The sequence below is a fragment of the Aspergillus pseudodeflectus genome (assembly GCF_044049435.1).
Source record: "Aspergillus pseudodeflectus strain CBS 756.74 chromosome Unknown BJX68scaffold_10, whole genome shotgun sequence".
NCBI classification, from domain to species: Eukaryota; Fungi; Ascomycota; class Eurotiomycetes; order Eurotiales; family Aspergillaceae; genus Aspergillus; species Aspergillus pseudodeflectus.
Window position 1 is genome coordinate 723,131 of NW_027263786.1, and position 18,149 is coordinate 741,279.

An 18,149-nucleotide genomic window follows, 5' to 3' on the forward strand; every position below is an offset into this window, starting at 1 on the left:
AACTTGAGCGAGAACACTGGACCATACTCGGCAGCCCAGTCGCGGAATCTGGGGGTTTAAGCTCGAGTGTTCGCAAATCCTTGTGAATTATGGTTTCAGCACTTACTTTGCGTACAGTCCACTTGAAGGGATCTGGTGGAAGTTGCCGAGGATAGGAACAGTAGGCGGCCCCTTTGGCATACGGGGGTCACGTCGACCGATCTGAAGGAGGCGATAGACTGCAAAGCCTATGATAGCAAGCCCAGCTGCCCATGTGGGTGGTATCTTGCTAGCTGGGTGTAGGAAGTCAGCAAGGTTTTCCATTCTGGCACAACAAGAAGAAGGCTTCTGTAAGATTTGACTCGGGATCGGGACTCTTGAGAGTTTGCAAAATACGTGCGGCTAATGGGCGTCGAATATATCTCACCACGCTCAATGGCGGGTCTCATCGCAGTCTCCAATTTCCCCGATCCGGACTATCATCGGGCTATCTTGGAGAGGCCTCTCAGCGCAGACCCAGCCCATGAGCCAGATGCCTCGAGATCAAACCGTACATCATCTAACGCGCTTATGTATATAATATTGTACCGAGTGTTTCTAGTAATTAACCCGAGGCATGAAATTGCCGACCGGGACTCTATTATCAAGCGAACAGTCTTCATTGGCAAGATCGAACAGAAGCTAGCTATAAATTCTAAGCCGAAGTCAATTAATCTATCTTCTTATCACTAATTTACTTTAAGCATTCCGTCATGTCTCTCAGACGTTTGCAAGGAAAAGTCGCGCTCGTAACGGGTGCCTCTTCGGGAATGGGCCGAGCAACTGCGCTCGCGCTCGCACACGAGGGAGCATTCTTGGTTTGTTGTGACCTCATCCCAGAGCCTAATCCCAATGGCTACGAAGATGATATTTCCAAAACTACGGTCGATGTGATCGTCAAGAACGGCGGCAATGCGATATTCCAAAAAGTTGACATCGCCAACTTCGAGCAAGTGGAAGCAGCATTTGAGCACACAGCAGAGGTAAAAGGGTCCGCCAGTACTTCTTGAGGCAAAGTCTCGTAGCTGATATTATTGCCATATGTATTTGACAGAAGTTTGGACGCCTGGATATTCTCGTTAATTGCGCGGGGTTCTGGGCACCATTCCGAAAGTTCGTTGATGAAGACGATGAGCTCTGGTCAAGAATGCTGCAGATCAATACAGCGGGCACATCTAAAATGTCACGCCTCGCAATACGCCAATTCTTAACACAAGATGTCGACGAGCTCTGGGGCAGTCGTGGCCGTATCATTAATGTTTCTTCCTGCGCCGCGAACATCGCATATGCGGGTGAAGTGGCATACTCTGCGACAAAAGCGTCGATCAACCATATGACTCGAGCAGGTGCAATCGATCATGCCCGGGATTATATCAACATCAACTGCATAGCACCGGGGGTAGTTGCGACTGGAATGGCGCGTGGGAATCTGGAGAATCAGGATATTCTGAAGACTATGAGGGGTGCTACCCCGTGGCCACGTTTGGGAGTTCCAAAGGACATTGCGCAGGCTATTCTGTTTTTCTGTCTGCCGGAGTCTCAGTGGATTACCGGCCAGGTTCTTTCTGTTGACGGGGGTATGACACTTGGTGTACCTGCTGGATAATCACAGACAGTTGCAATACTATATGGGATAAATCGAGCGATCAATAAGTCGTGCCTGAAGAAGCGAGTTGACATTTCAAGTGACCGTAGCCTCAGGGACCTGCACTCAACCCGTAGAGCCAAAGATCGTTTATGGTTATGTTTTTATTGACCAGAATTGCATATATCGCGGATCCGAAGCAGAAATGTTGGGGGCGAATCTCTGCTCCTTTCCACTGATGCTTGAGAATCAGGTATGGACAGAGTCCCCGTCACCGCCAATCGTATCTGCGAGCGCGATCGTCAGAGCTTTGCGCTGTATCTCGTCGCGAGGCTGATTCTTGAAATCAAGGAGGAGAGGGGGCTCGACGTTGGAAGACCCGTGACGCAGGCCTTCCGCGGCCAGGCCATAGGCAGTAATCTAGAAGTAAATTAGCATAAAATAAGATATTTAGCACAGAAGCATAAAAGGTAAATACCTTTATTATATAAATAAAACTCTCCTAGGTAAATATATTATAAACCTGCTAGCTCTATGGCTTGCTTCCATAAAACTAAGCCTACGTACTTACATAACTAAGAACTAGGTATTTATGGTTAGCAATGCATGCTAAGGAATATAAACACTATAACAATAATAAATATAAATATAGGGCAAATGAAATAGTAGTACAGGTCCCAATAGACTACCTGAGGCTAGCCACTTTATATTAAGAACGTAGGAAGTTAGGGACGCGTTTAATAGCATGGCATAGATACTAGAAGGGGGAAAATAAGGTAGGTGGAAAGGATATTATTAGCAGGAGAGATGAAATCTTCACCTATTGAGAGCAGTAACTGGCATGATGGATTTGGGTTCGTAAGGACGGGATGGAAGATAGTGATGGCAAAAGCTGATCTGGACGTTCGGGTCCACAGCTTCGTGTAGGGGTGTAGGAGCCATTTTATCTATTGTATCACGCGTGCCCTAAGGCTAGGGCCCTCCTTATAATTAGATACTGCTCGGCCGGCAGCTGTCCCCGGCGAGGAAGGTCATCGTAAGCAGCTGGCTCTATAGTTTGGTGGCGTTATGTATCAGGTAACTTTGGAAGATGCAACTTGCGAGGTCGGCGATATCTCGGATTAATACCCACCAATGTCAAACTTATAAGGTGATGGCCCTGGTCTAGGAAATCTGATTGGTTGTTCTGAAGTCGATTAACCTGTAATAGTTAGATTACAGGCCCTAACGTGATATTTAACTAGTTTGTTGGAGTAAGACATGACTAATCCACCCGGTTGGCATCTCCTCACAACCAAGCTGAAACCTGTGCGAATTCCTGGAATGAAACCTTGGGCGCTTAATCAACCACGTGTGATCCTTTGTCATCCCTGTCGATCCGTGCGCCTGCAGCTCACCTTGCAGAACTCGCTGACTAGCCTTATCGGAGTACAGTGCAGATTGGCTGCCAAGCCTTTACTCCAGCAGCCCAGCCTGCACAATGCTCCCACCAAAGCTCGCGCAGGAGCCCGAGACTGCCCCGGGCGACTTCATCTTCGTCGGCGGCCCCAAGCTGCAGCGCAAATCCGGCAATGTGCGATCTACCTTCCTGAAGCGCGCGATTCCGCTCGCCCGCAAGAAGACGCGCCAGGATGCGACGGACCAGCTCGAATCGGCGCTGCAACAGGCCAGCAAGAACAACACGCCCCCGCTCTGCTCGTGCGCGTCGTCGCTGATGGAGCAGGTGGGCGCCTCGACGTTTACAGTGGGGTCCCTCGAGTTGGAGAATCGCTTGATCCTGCCCAAGCTCTGGAATCAGGGCGACGGCGGGTTGTCGGGGCGGTGCGCGACTTGTGGTAGGAACTTGTGGCCGTCTGCTGCTGCTGTTGGTGTTGATTCTGGAGGACAACGCACAAGCGCACTCGTGCCACGGCGGGTCTCAAGCCCCGAGTTACTTGGCGCGGGGCGCGCAGATCCGATGATCCCGCTGAACACGAGGACAGCCAAGCTCAAAGTGCACGAGCTGCTGGATTTCGCGGCGACGGTGATCTGGCCGCATTTGCGCGGGGCTGAGCATGCGACAAACTGCTATCAGAACTGGATCTATCCGCTCGACAACAACCTGCAGCTATACGCGATTCTCTGGGCGGCCTCGTACCACCGCGACATCCTCCGCGTTACATACGGCGCTCCCTGCCCCGAATCCAATCAGCAGCTCTATCTCAAATCCCTCGCGCTGCAGACCCTGCAGGGGGAACTGGATGATGACTCCAAGCTAAAGTCCCCGGACAGACTGGTCATGTGTATCCTGTGGCTGGCCGCAAACGACAAGCACAAGAGGGTCGTTCGTGATCCGACCCCCTTCTCTCCTCCCCTGACGAGCCTGCAAGCTCTAGATTTTCTCGGTGGTCAAGACTATCACCCGCTGCACTGGCATATGGTCCAGGACATTATCCGCCGAGTAGGCGGAATTGAGACGCTGCGCATCTACGCTCTCGCCTGGCTGGTCAGTCTGTCGTCGCTCCTGACGGCCGCCCAGTACATTTCAAAGCCGATATACCCCATCATGAGCGTGCTCGGGTACCGGCTGATCCTCCAGCCGCCTGCGCAGCTGTTCAAACCACACGGGTACTATGACACAGGGGGCTCCTCCAGCCCTCCAGGCTCCGGCTTTGACGAACTCTGCTTCCTCCACCCACCCGTGAAACAAAGCCTAGTCCAGGTATTCAAGCACCTGGGCGAGTACGCTGCGGTGGTGCAATTCTTCCAGGGCGACAGTAACAATAGCGCATGCTGCACGCCAATGGTGCTGGACCTTATCGGCGACAGCCGGAATCTGGTCACGCATCGGCTGCTCTCGCTGCCGGACGAGCAGGACCCCGTCGACCATGTCCTGGCGTTCGAGGAGTCCCCTTTTCTGCTGGACTTTTCCAACATCAACACCACTAACAACAACGAGCAGTATCCGTCTCCCAATCTTAACCAGCTTTCCTGGGACATTTATCTCACCTGCCGTCTCAGTGCGATCTTATACGCGGTGCATGTTACATTCCCGCTGCCGCGGGCTGCGATAGTGCGCAAGACGCTCCTTACCTCTCTTGTTCCGCGTCTGGAGGACCTGTGCGCCCGGGGCCTCGCTTCGCCGCTGCTCATCTGGTGTCTGGCTGTCGTGGTCAGCACGATGCGCGATGAGGCTCCCAAGACGCTGGTCGCATGCGCTGCGCGTCTGTGTCTGGAATCGGGCATCGACAATGTCGAGAAGCTGTTGGATCTCCTGGGGGGATTCGCTTGGGTTGAGGCAGCGGTTAAAGGTGACTGGAAGGATCTGTGGACGGGCATTCTCGCGCGAGAATTGGACGAGGGGGAGGAGGGGTAGGGCCTTGCTCTCTTGGCGTTGTCTCGTTGAGCCGCCTGCCCCCCTAGATCAGTATTATGATTGGCTATTCCTCGCGCTCATCATCATGCGTTGAAGTCGGTGGCCGGGGGACATGATGGGGTCCGTCTGTTGACTCGAACAACCCCGAGGGGGAGGTACAGTGTCGCAGACCCGCGCGGCTTCCAGAGGAGGGTCTCGTCGCCATGCTGAATGTACTCTCCAGCTAGATCCGAATCATCCTCTAGCAGGGAAATCAGCGACCGTGGATAAAATTATTCAGAGCGAGCAGTATTATAAGCAATGGCACCGCGGTCCAGTGGCGTAGCCGTGGCTTTCGTGGATATTGTCTCCACGGTGGACCTTTGGATAGATTCTTTTCGTCCACTTCGACTTGCTCGATTAATGGTATTGCGTCGTCGTGTCTTTCATGAAGTGAGTGTGAGCATGCTTGTTGCCTGAATGTATTTGGAGAAATTGGGGGCTAAATTAGTCTTTCACATGTGAGTGCTAAGCAATGCCATAATAGGCTACATGTCGTATCATAATGAGTACTCCGTGCAGAGCTGGTATTGCGTGGGCTAAGATGATTAGATGGCTTTTATAACTGCAGTATACCTAATCGATAATAGGTTTTCCAATGGCAGTCGCTGCACCATTGGCAGATGGCCCTGGATAAGTCTTAAGAAACGAGAAAGAAGAGACAAGAGAGCACAGCCCCCCGAGAAGAGCCGATGAAAAGTACCCCCGCTGATTTTCGTAGTTTTGAGGCCGCCAGGGTTCGCAATCAACCGGTATGGAACGTGGCCAAGGTAGGTATCCAGCAATATATATGCATATTCATTCACGATTGCTCAACTTCTGAAGCTTCAGCACTTGCTCGTCCGGATTTCGCAACGTGACCTGCCAAGGCACATCATCGCGATTGAGGCCATGTTGCCGAGTTCCTCTTGTCTGGCCTAGATTCTTGCTCGCTCGTTGTTGAATCTGCGTTGGGTCCGACCGGAGCTGGTACTTTTATGGAGGTGGGCGGCAACGAGGTCTCAGACGACGTTTTCACCATAACAGGGCGCGGATGCTGGCTCGCTCTTTGGGCAGCTTTCTTCTCGTGGTGTTTCCGAGCTTGGCTGTTTGCGAATCCGAGGGCGAGACACATTGTGGGTGCGAGGAGTTCTCAGTGCGAAGGTGGTTCGTGGCGAAACAGGGGACTAGAGCCAGACTGTCTGTAGAAAAACGGAGATGATTGTTTCTCACGATAGAATTCGAGATTGAACCACAAAAGTCGATTTGCTGGCATCATTTAGCTTTATATCATGCAGTGACCTGTTCAGCTCGCTGACTAGCGTGTCAAAGCCATTCTCAAGAGGGAAATGGAGATGTCGATCGTTAAAGCTTGGGGTGTTGGCCCTCTGCTCAGCCCGAGGGATCAGCGCTGCGGCTGTCCCCATCTAGACTATTGTACGTAGGATGCTGCATGCTAAGCCTCAGCTGAGGGGTGATAAGAGTGAGTGAGACGACAGCGGCACAGGTCTAGTTACTTGTTAATCAACTAAAGCAACATATATACCATAGGCTTCTCTGCTTCCTGTGCTCCGACAGCAGCTTTCATCGTATTTCTTCCAGGTACTGGTACTATTGAACCTTATTCGGGGCAAGTAAATGATGCCTCGGACCAACAAGCCCGTATCAAACCATCGATAGGCCATCTAGACTTAGGAGTCTCTTATTGCCATGTAAGACGGGGCTGATTCATGGTTATATATTGGGATCACCGTCATTTTCACTTCTTCATCGACAACATCACTTCAGTTAATCTTGATACTTTGTGGTACACATTGGTGAAATGGTAGATCAATTCACATTGGATTTGAAAGATAGCAACCGCTTTCGGGGCCGAGAGAAGGTCAGATTATGTGTTTACGTCTCACGCGACCACAAGGTCAATTTCCTACACCTTTAGTATCGAATCCCATGATCAACTGCAGATCAAAGGCGAATATTGGTCTTCTTGGAGAATATCTGCGACCCGCCGATGAATGCATGCTAGGGCGCAGAAGTATAAACGGTTGCGACATTTCTACCCTTGTCTTTCTACCCTCGTCCATGTGCTAGACTCACTTTATTCAAGTTGCGCATCACCATGGAGCCCGCGTGGCAAACTCATCAGCAGTCTGGGTCTTGTTGCAACATCGCAGGAGGACCGGATATGAATGATAGCGTTCCGCGCATGCCCGCAACGTCGAGGCAGGGTCTAAGATCACGAGGGACCGTTTTGCCACAAGAGCAGTAACCACCTCGATAAGGGTGGCTTTCAATTGATGTCATTTAGTGCATTGACGAGCATAACGAGCGTATATACAGTTTGTTTCCAAGTAGCACTTGCGATGTTCAACCCTGTGCCTCACCACTCCCTCCCCAACCATGCCTCCCGCCCTAGCGACTCCACCCCGAATCCCCATTTAGCAATCAGCAACAACAACATCATCAAAATAAACATTAAAATACTCGTTATCACTCTCCCCAAAGGCGCAGTACCCAACAAGGCTGATGGTCGTATCACGGACAGTAGGCTGGAACGACCCCTGGAGAGTAACCCACTCGTCACCATTGAAGATGAGATCCGACGCAAACTCGCCGGCCTCGGCATCCTCGCCAATGTACGCGCGCACCTCGCAGTGGCTGGTTGCGGGGATCGGGCCCTCGACGCGGACCTGGACAGTGAGGTTGTGGACGTTGGCTGTGTCGAGCCAGTAGAGGTCCTGGGTGATGGTGTTTGTGGGTGCGTCGGGGGTGGTTTCGAGGGAGCTAGATTGGGGGTTTGTTAGTTCTGGCGTCGGCATTTGAGATGGGAAAGAGGGAGGGGAGGGAGGCGTACAGGAAGTTCTCGCCGGCGTAGGCGACGGGGCTGGTCACGACGGTTGCGGGACCGCTGGTGGTCCAGCTGTCGAGGCCGGCTTCGAAGCCAGGGTTGTTGATGACGTTGCAAGCTGGAGGCATTTTAGTGGTTGTTAATTTGCTTGGTAGGTGGAATTGATTGTTCTGTTGTTTTGTTCTGAAATTGATTGAGCTGATAATGGAGGAATTAAGCTGGGTCCCTGGGGGTTTATATAGTTCCAAACCAGTCTTTTTAAATGAAGCGTATATGGAATCTAGCTCACAAAATCCAACAAACTGCAGCTGTAAACATGCCGGCCACTCCGCCAGGGCTTTGAAAGCTGCTGCAGCTGGAGCATGTTCCATATGAGCCCCGAGTGATCCGCTGCAGGGACGAACGACCCAATCGCACCGAATCCAACCATCGCTTCTGTCGGCGTTAAGGGGCGACATGTAATTGGGGCGCCGTGTACAACTCAATTGAACCAAGATCAACCTCGAGGATTGTTTGTTTTGGCCCCATCGCGGGTACGGCTTACTCGGGTGCCTGGCGGGAGCTTTAAACTTGGAGCCTAATTCTACGTCGGATTTTGGTCATGGCTTGGTTCGAATGTCGGTGCCTAAGGGTCTTCGGACGATGTTCGGGTTTAGACAATGGGTGGCTGGAATGCCCGTTGACAAAGTCCTTGAAAGTCAGTTGGCACGAGGTTGATTCTGATCAAAACAGTAGCAGTCGGCAGCTGTAAGAGGAATCGAGGGCCCAATGTCTTGCCTCTTTGATACTACTAGAACTGGACCCTTGATCCTCAGGGTCCCAAACACCACCACACAATACACATTAACAGGCGACAACGAATCATCATCTACCAAACCCCGAACCAATTCAAGCCCCTCGCCCTATGCCCATGCGTCCTGCCCTCGGGCGGATAAACAACAACACGATCCAAATCCGCCCCCTTGACATCAAATCCATTCCACAGCCCACCGACCGTAAGCGTATTCGGACCCTTCTTCAGCGGAAGCAGTAGCGGCGTCGAGAGAATAATCCCCTTGTGCGTGTCTTTTTGGTATAGCGTGTGCACGTTGTCTGTATCGCCGTTTACTACCACGCTACTGATCCGCCGAAGTTGCCATGTGCCGTTTATGCGGTCGGGCTGGCCCATTGGTTGGTCGCCGAAGCCCATGTCGTCGATGTCTGTGTAGAAAAAAGGGGTTAGAAGGGGTGGAAGTCCGGTAGGGTTCGCGGGTCCGAGGGGAGAGAGAATATGTGGGGAATGTAGAGTGGAGTCGAGTGCTTAAGCTAGCCAAGGCAGCTCAATTCACAACTCCGATGTGCTCACTCTGGTGGTAGAACGAGACCCATTGTTCGGTTCCGTCGCCCTGCACGGTGAAGGTGACGGTGCTGTCGTTTCCGTAGATGCCTGTTGCTATGCGGTTTCCGCTCGCAAAGGTCTGTTTTCACTTCGTTTAGTACTGCTGCCTGTTGGCCTGGTATCTGAATTTGGAAGAGGGGCTTACGGCTTCTTGAAAGTAGGCGCCTCCGGCGAGTTTTGCGTGCTTTGCGATATATGTTTTCCCCTTGATGGGCTTCCATTCTCCCGTTTTTCTGCGATGTTGGTGAGGATGTAACACCCGGGCTGGGGAAGAGGAAAACAGGCATACACGTTCAGATCATAGATATCGTGCCATACAACCTGGAGACTGCCTTCTCGGTCATCAATTTCAATTGGAAGCCAGACGTTGCGGCTTTCCCAGAGGGAGTTCAGATCCCACTGACACAGCATTAGAATTTGGCATTGCCATATTGGACGGATGATGTTCATACCTGGTCGGCCATGTACAGATAAGTCGTCTTTTTCGTCCCCTCGATTCGCCACGAGAACCCAGACTGCGTGCTGAATGTCCGTGTATACGCTGGTGCAACAAAGAACGGCTGCGACCAGGGACCCTCCAACCGATCGGCCCGCATCGCCACGACATCTACTCCAGTTAACCACCATCTACCGCTCGTCACACCAAATCTCCCCTCCATGATAAAGGTGAGGGACACTCACTATTAGGCCTATACCCCGTCTTATGACTCATAAGCGCGTAATAACTCCTCTCCGTCTGCAGGATAGTCGGCGCCTCGAAATCGTACTTCGGGAATCGATACGTCACTTTCTCAACGGCCGTGAGGTTGCTGTTGAACTTGCTCAGGTAGACGTCGCGCCCCTCGACAGTATCCCCGTTCGAATACAGGGCGTATGAGCTTCCTGTTTTGTAGTCCGTGAAGGCGCCAAAATCCTGCGACCAGTTTCCTAGCGGCGAGGTCGCGTCGATGAACGTGTACGGACCGGCGATGTGGGGTGATGTCGCGAGGCCTTGCAGGAGCCACGAGTAACTGCTATCGTCGGCGTGCCACCACATCTGGTCAACGGTGCTAGTTAGTATGGGAGAATGGGGAAGAGGGTAGAGGGGAGGAAGCGTACATGATACAGCCCCGTCTCCTCACTATAGATAACCTTCGGCCTCTGAATGCGGTTATGCGGCGAGATATACGTGTGGTTCTCGATTGGCGCTGCACAACTCGTCAGCTCACCACATCCTCCCAACGTCCCACCACAATCCATCCCAAGAAGCGAACCTAGTGCCAAACCATGAGACGTCCAAGTCGCAAGATCATCGGAACTATACACTGAGACCCCCCCGCCCTCAACCTGTCCCTCGACCTTGTATTCGCCGAACCAGTATAATCGACCGGTATCTTGGTCGACGCAGAGACCGCCTGCGTGTGCGTTGAAGAGGTTGCCGTCGGTATCGACCCAGCGCGCGCCGGGAACGATCCATTTTGCGCTTGCGCAGGTTCCCAGGGTGAGTGCTATGGCGAGCGAGCGGAAGATGGCCATTTTCGGAATTTCCTAGGCGGAGATTTGGGGTGAGATGAAAGGATAGCTGCAGTGCCGTACTATGCAATGTGGACCATGGGCTCCAGGCGCACGCTTTTATATCTCATTCAAGCACTGCATCTATCATGGCAAGATTCAAAACGCCAAAGTCCGTCATCTGAAATCTCGGACAACGTTCCGCGTCACAACTCGGTGCGATGCCCTCCGTGCCCGTCTGTAGCAATCGCATCATCGCATCCGGGGTAGAAGCCGGCGAACTTCGTTGCCCCGGGGTAGAGCGCGGCGAGCCTTTTCGACTCATCGCAATAGCCGATATGCTCGACAAGACAACGACATGCTATATACAGACACGATTGACTACTTCATAAGCCGACCCCTGTTGTTGCCTAGCACAGGGTCCAGCCGGACCAGGAAAGCTCCCGACCATTGGAGGAGAATTACCCCAGACCTCGCCTTAGCTACCTTACCCCAAGGCCAAGAGTTTGTGGAACCACACCATCGCGGGGGATCTACTTCTGGGCCTCTGAAATAAGCCAAGTGAATGAGATGGCTGGCGATTTGAGGAGTTTGGGATTTTCCGCGAATAGGACAGTATGCCGATGAACCTACGTGTTTGGGTAGTGGTTCAGTAGGTGTATATTTTCGGTGTATATCAAGGGCTGCGTCATCATATATTCGTTCACCTTGAGAGTTGCGAAGCAGTCTACGAATGATTGCCTCTGATCATGAAAGTTTGGTACTGTTTCGCCGTGCTTTTTGCGGGTCTCTCGACCGCTCTGCTAGAAGAGTCGTTTCTTGCGTTCGATCCGACTCCTGGCGCCATTGAGCTCACAGGTGCGGCAATCCTCCGGGACATCAGCGACCCAGTCGGCGTTGAGATAGCAACCAATGACCTAGCTTCTGATCTCGAGGAAGTTACGGGAATCAAACGGCCCATTTTCAAGTGGGACGTTGCCGATGGTGTACACGGCGGCGACTTACCTACTGGTAGCCACTCGAGTTTCCTGATTATAGCGGCAACGGCGGACTCGCCATTGATTCGGCGACTCCAGGATGACGGTAAGATCAACGTCGAGGACATTCGGGGCAAGTGGGAGACCTTTCGCACTGCACTTGTCCCCAACCCCGTTCCCGGGTTCGAGCATGGCCTCGTCATTGTCGGAAGCGATAAGCGGGGCACCATGTTTGGAGTGTATACACTCTCCGAGCAAGGGGGAAAATCACCGTGAGTCTCCCTTCACTCTCCCTGTACACCTTCAGAAAGCCAACACCTCCAAGGCTGCACTGGTGGGCCGACGTCCCAACAACCAAACATGCCCACATCTACGCCCTAAACAAAACAACAACACACGGCTCCCCGAGCGTAAAATACCGCGGCATTTTCATAAACGACGAAGCGCCCGCCTTGACAAGCTGGTGGGCGACGAAATCCGATAGAAACGACTACACCTTTGATGCTGAATTCTACACGCACGTCTTTGACCTCCTCGTCCGACTAAAAGCGAACTTCCTCTGGCCGGCCATGTGGGGATCCTTCATCCCCCGTCCGGGAAGAATCTTCTTTACAGACGATCCACGGAACCAGCAGCTGGCTGATGATTATGGGATTGTGGTTTCGACGAGTCACCACGAGCCGATGCAGCGGGCGTCGAATGAGTGGAAGGCTGATCCGGAGCGCGGGGAGTGGAACTGGGTGAAGAATAACGACGAGGTTGTCGCGTTTATGGAGGAAGGGGTGAGACGGGCAGCGGGGAATGAGACGTATTTCACGCTGGGGATGCGGGGGACAAATGATGGGCCAATTGAGGCGGATGATCCTGTTGCGGTGTTGCGGGATGTTTTTCATACGCAGAGGGGGATTTTGAGCGAGCATTATGGTAACGAGAGTGCTGCTAGTCGTGCGTATTGCGTTCCTTTTGGTGGACTGTGCTGATTGCTAGCAGAGGCGTGGACGGTCTACAAGGAGGTCATGACATACTATGCAGCTGGCCTCGCCCCCCCAGATGATGTGACCTTGATCTTCACCGATGACAACTGGGGCAATGTCCAGCGGCTCCCCATCGGCGACGAGCGGAGCAGGTCTGGTGGAATCGGGGTAAGCACCCCCTTGATCAGGAAGATCGGTTTCTAATCTATGCAGATGTACTACCATTTCGACTATATTGGCCGCCCCAAGAGCTGGAAGTCTGCTAACAACAACAACCTAGTAAGCTCAAATCCTGCACTCAGCCTTTCTAAGAGGTCTAACAACCGCAGCCTAAAGTCTACAAAGAACTCTTCCACACGTACGAGCGCGGTGCCGACAGAATCTGGGTCTTCAACGTCGGCGATATCAAGCCTGTCGAGGTACCACTTTCCTTCGCATTAGATCTCGCATGGAATGTGTCGCGCTTCGATTTCGACATGATCCCGGCATACCTTGAAGCACTCGCCGCGCGCGACTTTGGTCCGGAATATGCGGAGCTGATTGCGTCTGGTTTACTAGAGTACAGCCATCTTGTGGGACAACGGAAATTCGAACTCATCGAGCCGACCACGTACTCGATTCTGAATTTCCGCGAAGCAGAGACGGTCCTCGGTCATTGGAAGGATCTCGCAGAGAGCGCCGAGCAGATTCATGACTCCCTCCCAGCAGACCGTCGCGACGCTCTATACCACCTATTGACATACCCTGCCAAGTCCGGATATCTCTACTACCAGACATTGCTCGGCCAGGGCCAAAACCGGCAATACGCCTTTGAGCGCCGAAACTCGGCCAATACCGTCGCACGCGATGTCCTGGGGTTCTTTGAAGACGACTACGACCTAACGCAGACGTACAACCACATCGCGGACGGCAAATGGGAGGGGATCATGTCGACGCCGAAATTCGACATGGGGGTTGCGGACTGGCGGCCTTCGTCGAGAGATGTCCTTGCGAACCTTTCCTATGTCCAGCAGCGACAGGACTTTGATTACGGGTTTGGGAATTTGGGCATCTATGTTGAGCAGTCGCTTACTGCGTATCGCCAGGCCAGGATCTGTGCGTCAATCAATCCGTCTTTACCGACTGAGGAGGGTCTATCACCTGTCTTACCCGTGATGGATCCATATGGTCCAGAAACGAGGATCGTCGAGCTATTCCACCGAGGTGATCATCGCAAACCACTACCCTGGTCCATCGACAATCCGTACCCCTGGCTGCACATCTCAAAGACATCTGGCACACTCACAAAACCTACCCCGGACGAACGCCTGGAGATATCCATCGATTGGTCCGCCCTCCCAACAAACTACACCGAGACAATCTCCCTCCGCGTCACGTGGGAGCCAGCGCCGTACTTTGACCTCCTCCACATTCCGGTCAGCAATCTCCGCGTTCCGGGAGATTTCACCGGGTACCCCGAGTCCGCGGGGCTCGTCTCGATCGAGGCGCCGGGGTACCAGCGCTCGTCGTCCGGTTCCGTGGCGTTCAAACAGGCCCCGAATCTGGGAACACGATCGCGCTCGGGATCGATTGCGCTCGCGCCGTATACCGCTGCTCGTGAAGACGAAAAGACAGCGAAAGAAGCCTGGGTTGAATACGACGTCTACCTCTTCAACTCAACGACGCACCTCAATGCAACGGTGTACATAAACGGGGCGCTGGATACGGATCCAAATCTGCCAATGCAATACTCGCTAGCCCTTGAGTCTCCAGAAAGTAAAGTCAATTTTACTCGAGTTCTCGGTGAGCCAGATGAGGCGGGCGATACGCCACCGGGATGGACGGAGAGTGTTGCGGACCATGTGTGGATGAGAGTTGTACAATTTGGCGCTGTTGATGCGGGAAAACATACGTTGAGGTGGAGGGTGAATTCGCCGGAGGTGTATCTTGAGAAGATTGTGCTTGCGAGGGAGGGGCTTGTGCAGAGTTATTTGGGGCCGCCGGGCCAAAAGGTTGTGGATGGGGGTGCAGGTACTGCTGCTGGGGGGCTGGAGGTTAGAGGGTAGTAATGTATATGTTGCTGCAAGATATTGAGTTATCTTTGATCGAGACTGATATTTCTCCTTACATTGTCGTAGCAATGGCAGTATTTTGTTGATTAGAAATTGACCTACTCTGATTTGGCATCTTGCCCCGCTGCCATTGCGTTTTATGATGCTTTTCTGGCTTACTGCAAGTGAATACGATAGTCCAAGGTATCATTTCAGCTAGCAGACTCTATGGTATGTGCTGTAGAAATCCCTGGCAGAAACATCGCATGCAACCCTGGGAATCAACAAAGGGTCCAGCGTCCCTGGGTAGGGCTAGCTAGAAACCCACAAGGCCATCGGATGAAGGACCATCCCTATCGCACCACGACAAAACTATTGGTTAATTACCTTTACCCTCGGTCTATCACCCCCCGAGATCCTCTCCTTCCGCATCAAAGGCCACCATTCCCCCGCCATGGCAAGGAACAAGTCTCGCCGACATTCCACCAATCAGCGGGCCCAGCGCCGATCTCCTATGGGAATTAGATCTCCTATGGGAATTCCGTGCATTCGTCACGGAACAACAATCAAGAATTCAGGCGGCTACGCCACAGAGCTTCTCCGCCCCCAGTGTGTTCCCCGCTGCGGGGGGATTGGTTCTCCGGAGGGAGGAGTGATTAGGATGTAGGGATCTGGAGGTGCGGGTTGTTCTCGCTGTGAATGGGGCCGAGATGTGGGATGACCAGCGATCTATTAAATCCACCCATTTTGCCCTCATGTGTACATATAACAATTGCTATCAAGTGAAGGCTACCCAGCAGCTTAGGGAGCCGCGAAAAGAAAAATGCTCCCCAAACCCCTCCGCACCCTCGCGGTGCCAGCTCTAGCCCTAACCGCCCTCGCTACCCCCTCCTTGGCGAAAATAACAACATCCCAAAATACCACGCACTACACCCTCTCCAACACCCGACTAGCCGTCGCAGTCGCAAAATCAAACGGCCACATCGTCGACCTCACCCTCGACGGGCAGGACCTGCTGGGCCCCGTCTCCGGTAATACAGGGAAAGGCCCCTACCTCGACTGTTCCTGCATCCCCTCGGGGTTCTGGACGCCCGGCGGAACGGCGGAGCTTACCCTCCTCAATGGCACGGACAGTTCGGGGACGGGCTATGCGGGGATCATCATGAGTGATACCTACGCTGGCACGAACCAGACGCTCGCGCAGTATTTCTTCCTGCGGGAGAACGAAACGGGCCTGCATGCGTTCTCGCGCGTGACGTATTTCAACGAGAGTACACCGTTCCTCCGCGGGCTGGGCGAGATGCGCACGCTCTTTCGCCCGAACACGGATCTTTGGACGCACTTCTCGACGAGCGACGGGAATTTCGGTCCCCTCCCCTCCGACGCCGCCTTTGACGCCGCGCTCACCGTGCAGGATGCGACAAGTTACCTAGGCAACACACCTGACGACGGATACGTCGCCCAGTACTCGGATTACTTTACGAAGTACTCCCTGGCCGAGAGCTGGCGCGCGCACGACGTCCACGGGCAGTATAGCGATGGGTCGACGAGCGGGGACGGGAGTACGTTCGGTGCGTGGCTCGTGCACAACACCGTGGAGAGTTACTATGGGGGCCCGCTACATTCGGATCTCGTCGTTGATGGGATCGTGTATAATTATATGGTGAGCGGACACCATGGTGCTGCGGTCCCGAACATCACGCACGGGTTCGATCGCACGTGGGGGCCGCAGTACTACCACTTTAACCGCGGAAGCAGTGAAACGACCTTGGCTGAGCTGCGTGCCGACGCGGCGCAGTATGCGGATCCGCAGTGGAATGCGGGCTTTTACGATGACATCGCCGAGCATGTTCCCAATTTCGTGCCGAGTCGTGGGAGGACGAGTTTCGCGGGGAGTGTCAAGTTGCCCAAGGGCGCCGAGAGGCCGATTATTGTTCTCTCCGAGAACGGGGTTGATTTCCAGTTGAATGTGTTTGATACGCAGGCGAGGCAGTACTGGGCTGAGATTGACAGCAAGGGCCGGTTTACGATTCCGCGCGTCGTCAAGGGGACGTATCGCGTGACGGTGTATGCGGATGGGATCTTTGGGTGGTTTGTTCAGGATGATGTGGAGGTTTCTCGCGACAAGCAGTTCAAGTTCACCTGGAAGGAAGAAAGCGCCGGGAAGGAGATCTGGCGCATTGGGGTTCCAGACAAGTCTGCTGGCGAGTATCGGCACGGATACGCGCTCGATACCTCCAAGCCACTGCAGCCAGAGCAGTATCGCATCTACTGGGGCAAGTACGACTACGAGGCAGACTTCCCCGAGGGTGTCAATTTCCACGTTGGAAAGAGCGATCCCGCGACGGACCTGAATTACATCCACTGGTCGTTTTTCCCGTCCCAGGGGAACCATCTACGCACGGAGCCCTACTACGACAATGTGAACAACTGGACCATCACCTTCGACCTGACCCGACCGCAGCTGCGCAACGCGAAAAAGGCCACCTTCACCGTGCAGATCGCAGGAACCAAGACGGCAAACGGGAACTCCAAGTCGTGGTCCGATCATCCGTACAGCAATCTGCCGTGGACGGTGAATGTCAATGGCAAGTACGAGGAGACCTGGGCGATTTCATACTGGCGAAGCGGATCGTGTGGTGTGCGCAGTGCGGTCGCCTGCCAGAATACCGAGCATAAGTTTGTGTTCCCAGTGGACAAGCTGAAGAGCGGGAGGAATGAGTTTGTGTTGAGTCTGCCGTTTAATGCGTCGAGTGTTGAGACGGCGCTGCTGCCAGAGGCGTTGTATGTGCAGTATGATGCTCTCAGGTTTGAGCTCGATTGAGCTGTACGTATCGTATAGTGGTGTTTATTTGGGCTTAGAACGAGAATTGAGAGGATACACCCTGATACTTGCAACAGGTCGTATCGACCGTATGATCTTGGTAGTACTTTACATTCGATCGGCACATTCACGTTCATTGTTATGCCAGCATTCATCCATACAGAACACCCCCGCCCCTCTACCTCGACAGCCACATGATTAGTCCCAAGTACCATAAATCCAGCCAAAGCAATTTCCTCCTACAACCTCTCCCGCAACCCCCGTTCCTCCCTCACCTAAGCTAATTAAGCCCCGGCATCCCCCTCTTAACCCCAGGCTCTCCATACCCCGGCGCAAGCAACGGCCTCCTCTGCTCGGTCTTTGTCCTGAAGATAGGAAAGAACCTGACAACCGCCGTGTCCGGCCCAAACGCCTCTTCCACAAGTTACACTGTCACGCGCCACCAGGCCAGGATCGAGCTGATGATCCAGAAATACGCGGCGGCTTTCATGCCCGCGCGCACGCCGGAGCCGTAGGCGAACAGGCAGCACGCGATTGTCGAGCCGATTGCGAGGGTGCTGAGCACGCCGCATAGGACGAGGTCGCGGGCGGAGGAGGCGATTGCCTATACATACGATAGTTGTTAATGATGTTTGGGGGGTAAGAAATGTC

At 53.4% G+C, this 18,149-nt stretch overlaps 7 protein-coding genes across 7 annotated transcripts; 4 read left to right on the top strand and 3 right to left on the bottom strand.

Annotated features, from left to right (window-relative positions):
- Positions 1-731: 731 nt before the first annotated feature.
- On the top strand, positions 732-1,624 carry BJX68DRAFT_274207 (SDR family NAD(P)-dependent oxidoreductase; the record flags this gene model as incomplete). The annotated part of the gene is made up of 2 exons (XM_071047609.1): positions 732-1,001; positions 1,073-1,624. 2 exons carry the CDS (start codon positions 732-734, stop codon positions 1,622-1,624), a joined length of 822 nt encoding a protein of 273 aa, XP_070901926.1.
- A 1,038-nt stretch (positions 1,625-2,662) lies between these two features.
- BJX68DRAFT_231833 (uncharacterized protein) lies at positions 2,663-5,675 on the top strand. The gene has a single exon (XM_071039402.1). The coding sequence runs from the start codon at positions 3,084-3,086 to the stop codon at positions 4,956-4,958; it is 1,875 nt and encodes a 624-aa protein (XP_070901927.1). The 5' UTR covers positions 2,663-3,083; the 3' UTR covers positions 4,959-5,675.
- BJX68DRAFT_231834 (uncharacterized protein) lies at positions 5,676-6,222 on the bottom strand. The gene has a single exon (XM_071039403.1). The coding sequence runs from the start codon at positions 6,109-6,111 to the stop codon at positions 5,872-5,874; it is 240 nt and encodes a 79-aa protein (XP_070901928.1). The 5' UTR covers positions 6,112-6,222; the 3' UTR covers positions 5,676-5,871.
- A 1,003-nt stretch (positions 6,223-7,225) lies between these two features.
- Positions 7,226-8,093, bottom strand: BJX68DRAFT_231835 (uncharacterized protein). The gene is made up of 2 exons (XM_071039404.1): positions 7,831-8,093; positions 7,226-7,760 (listed from the first exon to the last, which is right to left on the bottom strand). The coding sequence occupies exons 1-2, from the start codon at positions 7,950-7,952 to the stop codon at positions 7,415-7,417; spliced, it is 468 nt and encodes a 155-aa protein (XP_070901929.1). The 5' UTR covers positions 7,953-8,093; the 3' UTR covers positions 7,226-7,414.
- A 599-nt stretch (positions 8,094-8,692) lies between these two features.
- Positions 8,693-10,717, bottom strand: BJX68DRAFT_264415 (glycosyl hydrolase; the record flags this gene model as incomplete). The annotated part of the gene is made up of 8 exons (XM_071044953.1): positions 8,693-9,024; positions 9,170-9,281; positions 9,348-9,435; positions 9,492-9,601; positions 9,655-9,809; positions 9,884-10,238; positions 10,301-10,389; positions 10,456-10,717. The coding sequence occupies 8 exons, from the start codon at positions 10,715-10,717 to the stop codon at positions 8,693-8,695; spliced, it is 1,503 nt and encodes a 500-aa protein (XP_070901930.1).
- A 725-nt stretch (positions 10,718-11,442) lies between these two features.
- On the top strand, positions 11,443-14,689 carry BJX68DRAFT_274209 (uncharacterized protein; the record flags this gene model as incomplete). The annotated part of the gene is made up of 5 exons (XM_071047610.1): positions 11,443-11,942; positions 11,996-12,615; positions 12,658-12,812; positions 12,858-12,923; positions 12,974-14,689. The coding sequence occupies 5 exons, from the start codon at positions 11,443-11,445 to the stop codon at positions 14,687-14,689; spliced, it is 3,057 nt and encodes a 1,018-aa protein (XP_070901931.1).
- Positions 14,690-15,497: 808 nt separating this feature from the next.
- On the top strand, positions 15,498-17,498 carry BJX68DRAFT_274210 (rhamnogalacturonate lyase B; the record flags this gene model as incomplete). The annotated part of the gene is made up of 1 exon (XM_071047611.1): positions 15,498-17,498. One exon carries the CDS (start codon positions 15,498-15,500, stop codon positions 17,496-17,498), a length of 2,001 nt encoding a protein of 666 aa, XP_070901932.1.
- Positions 17,499-18,149: the final 651 nt, after the last annotated feature.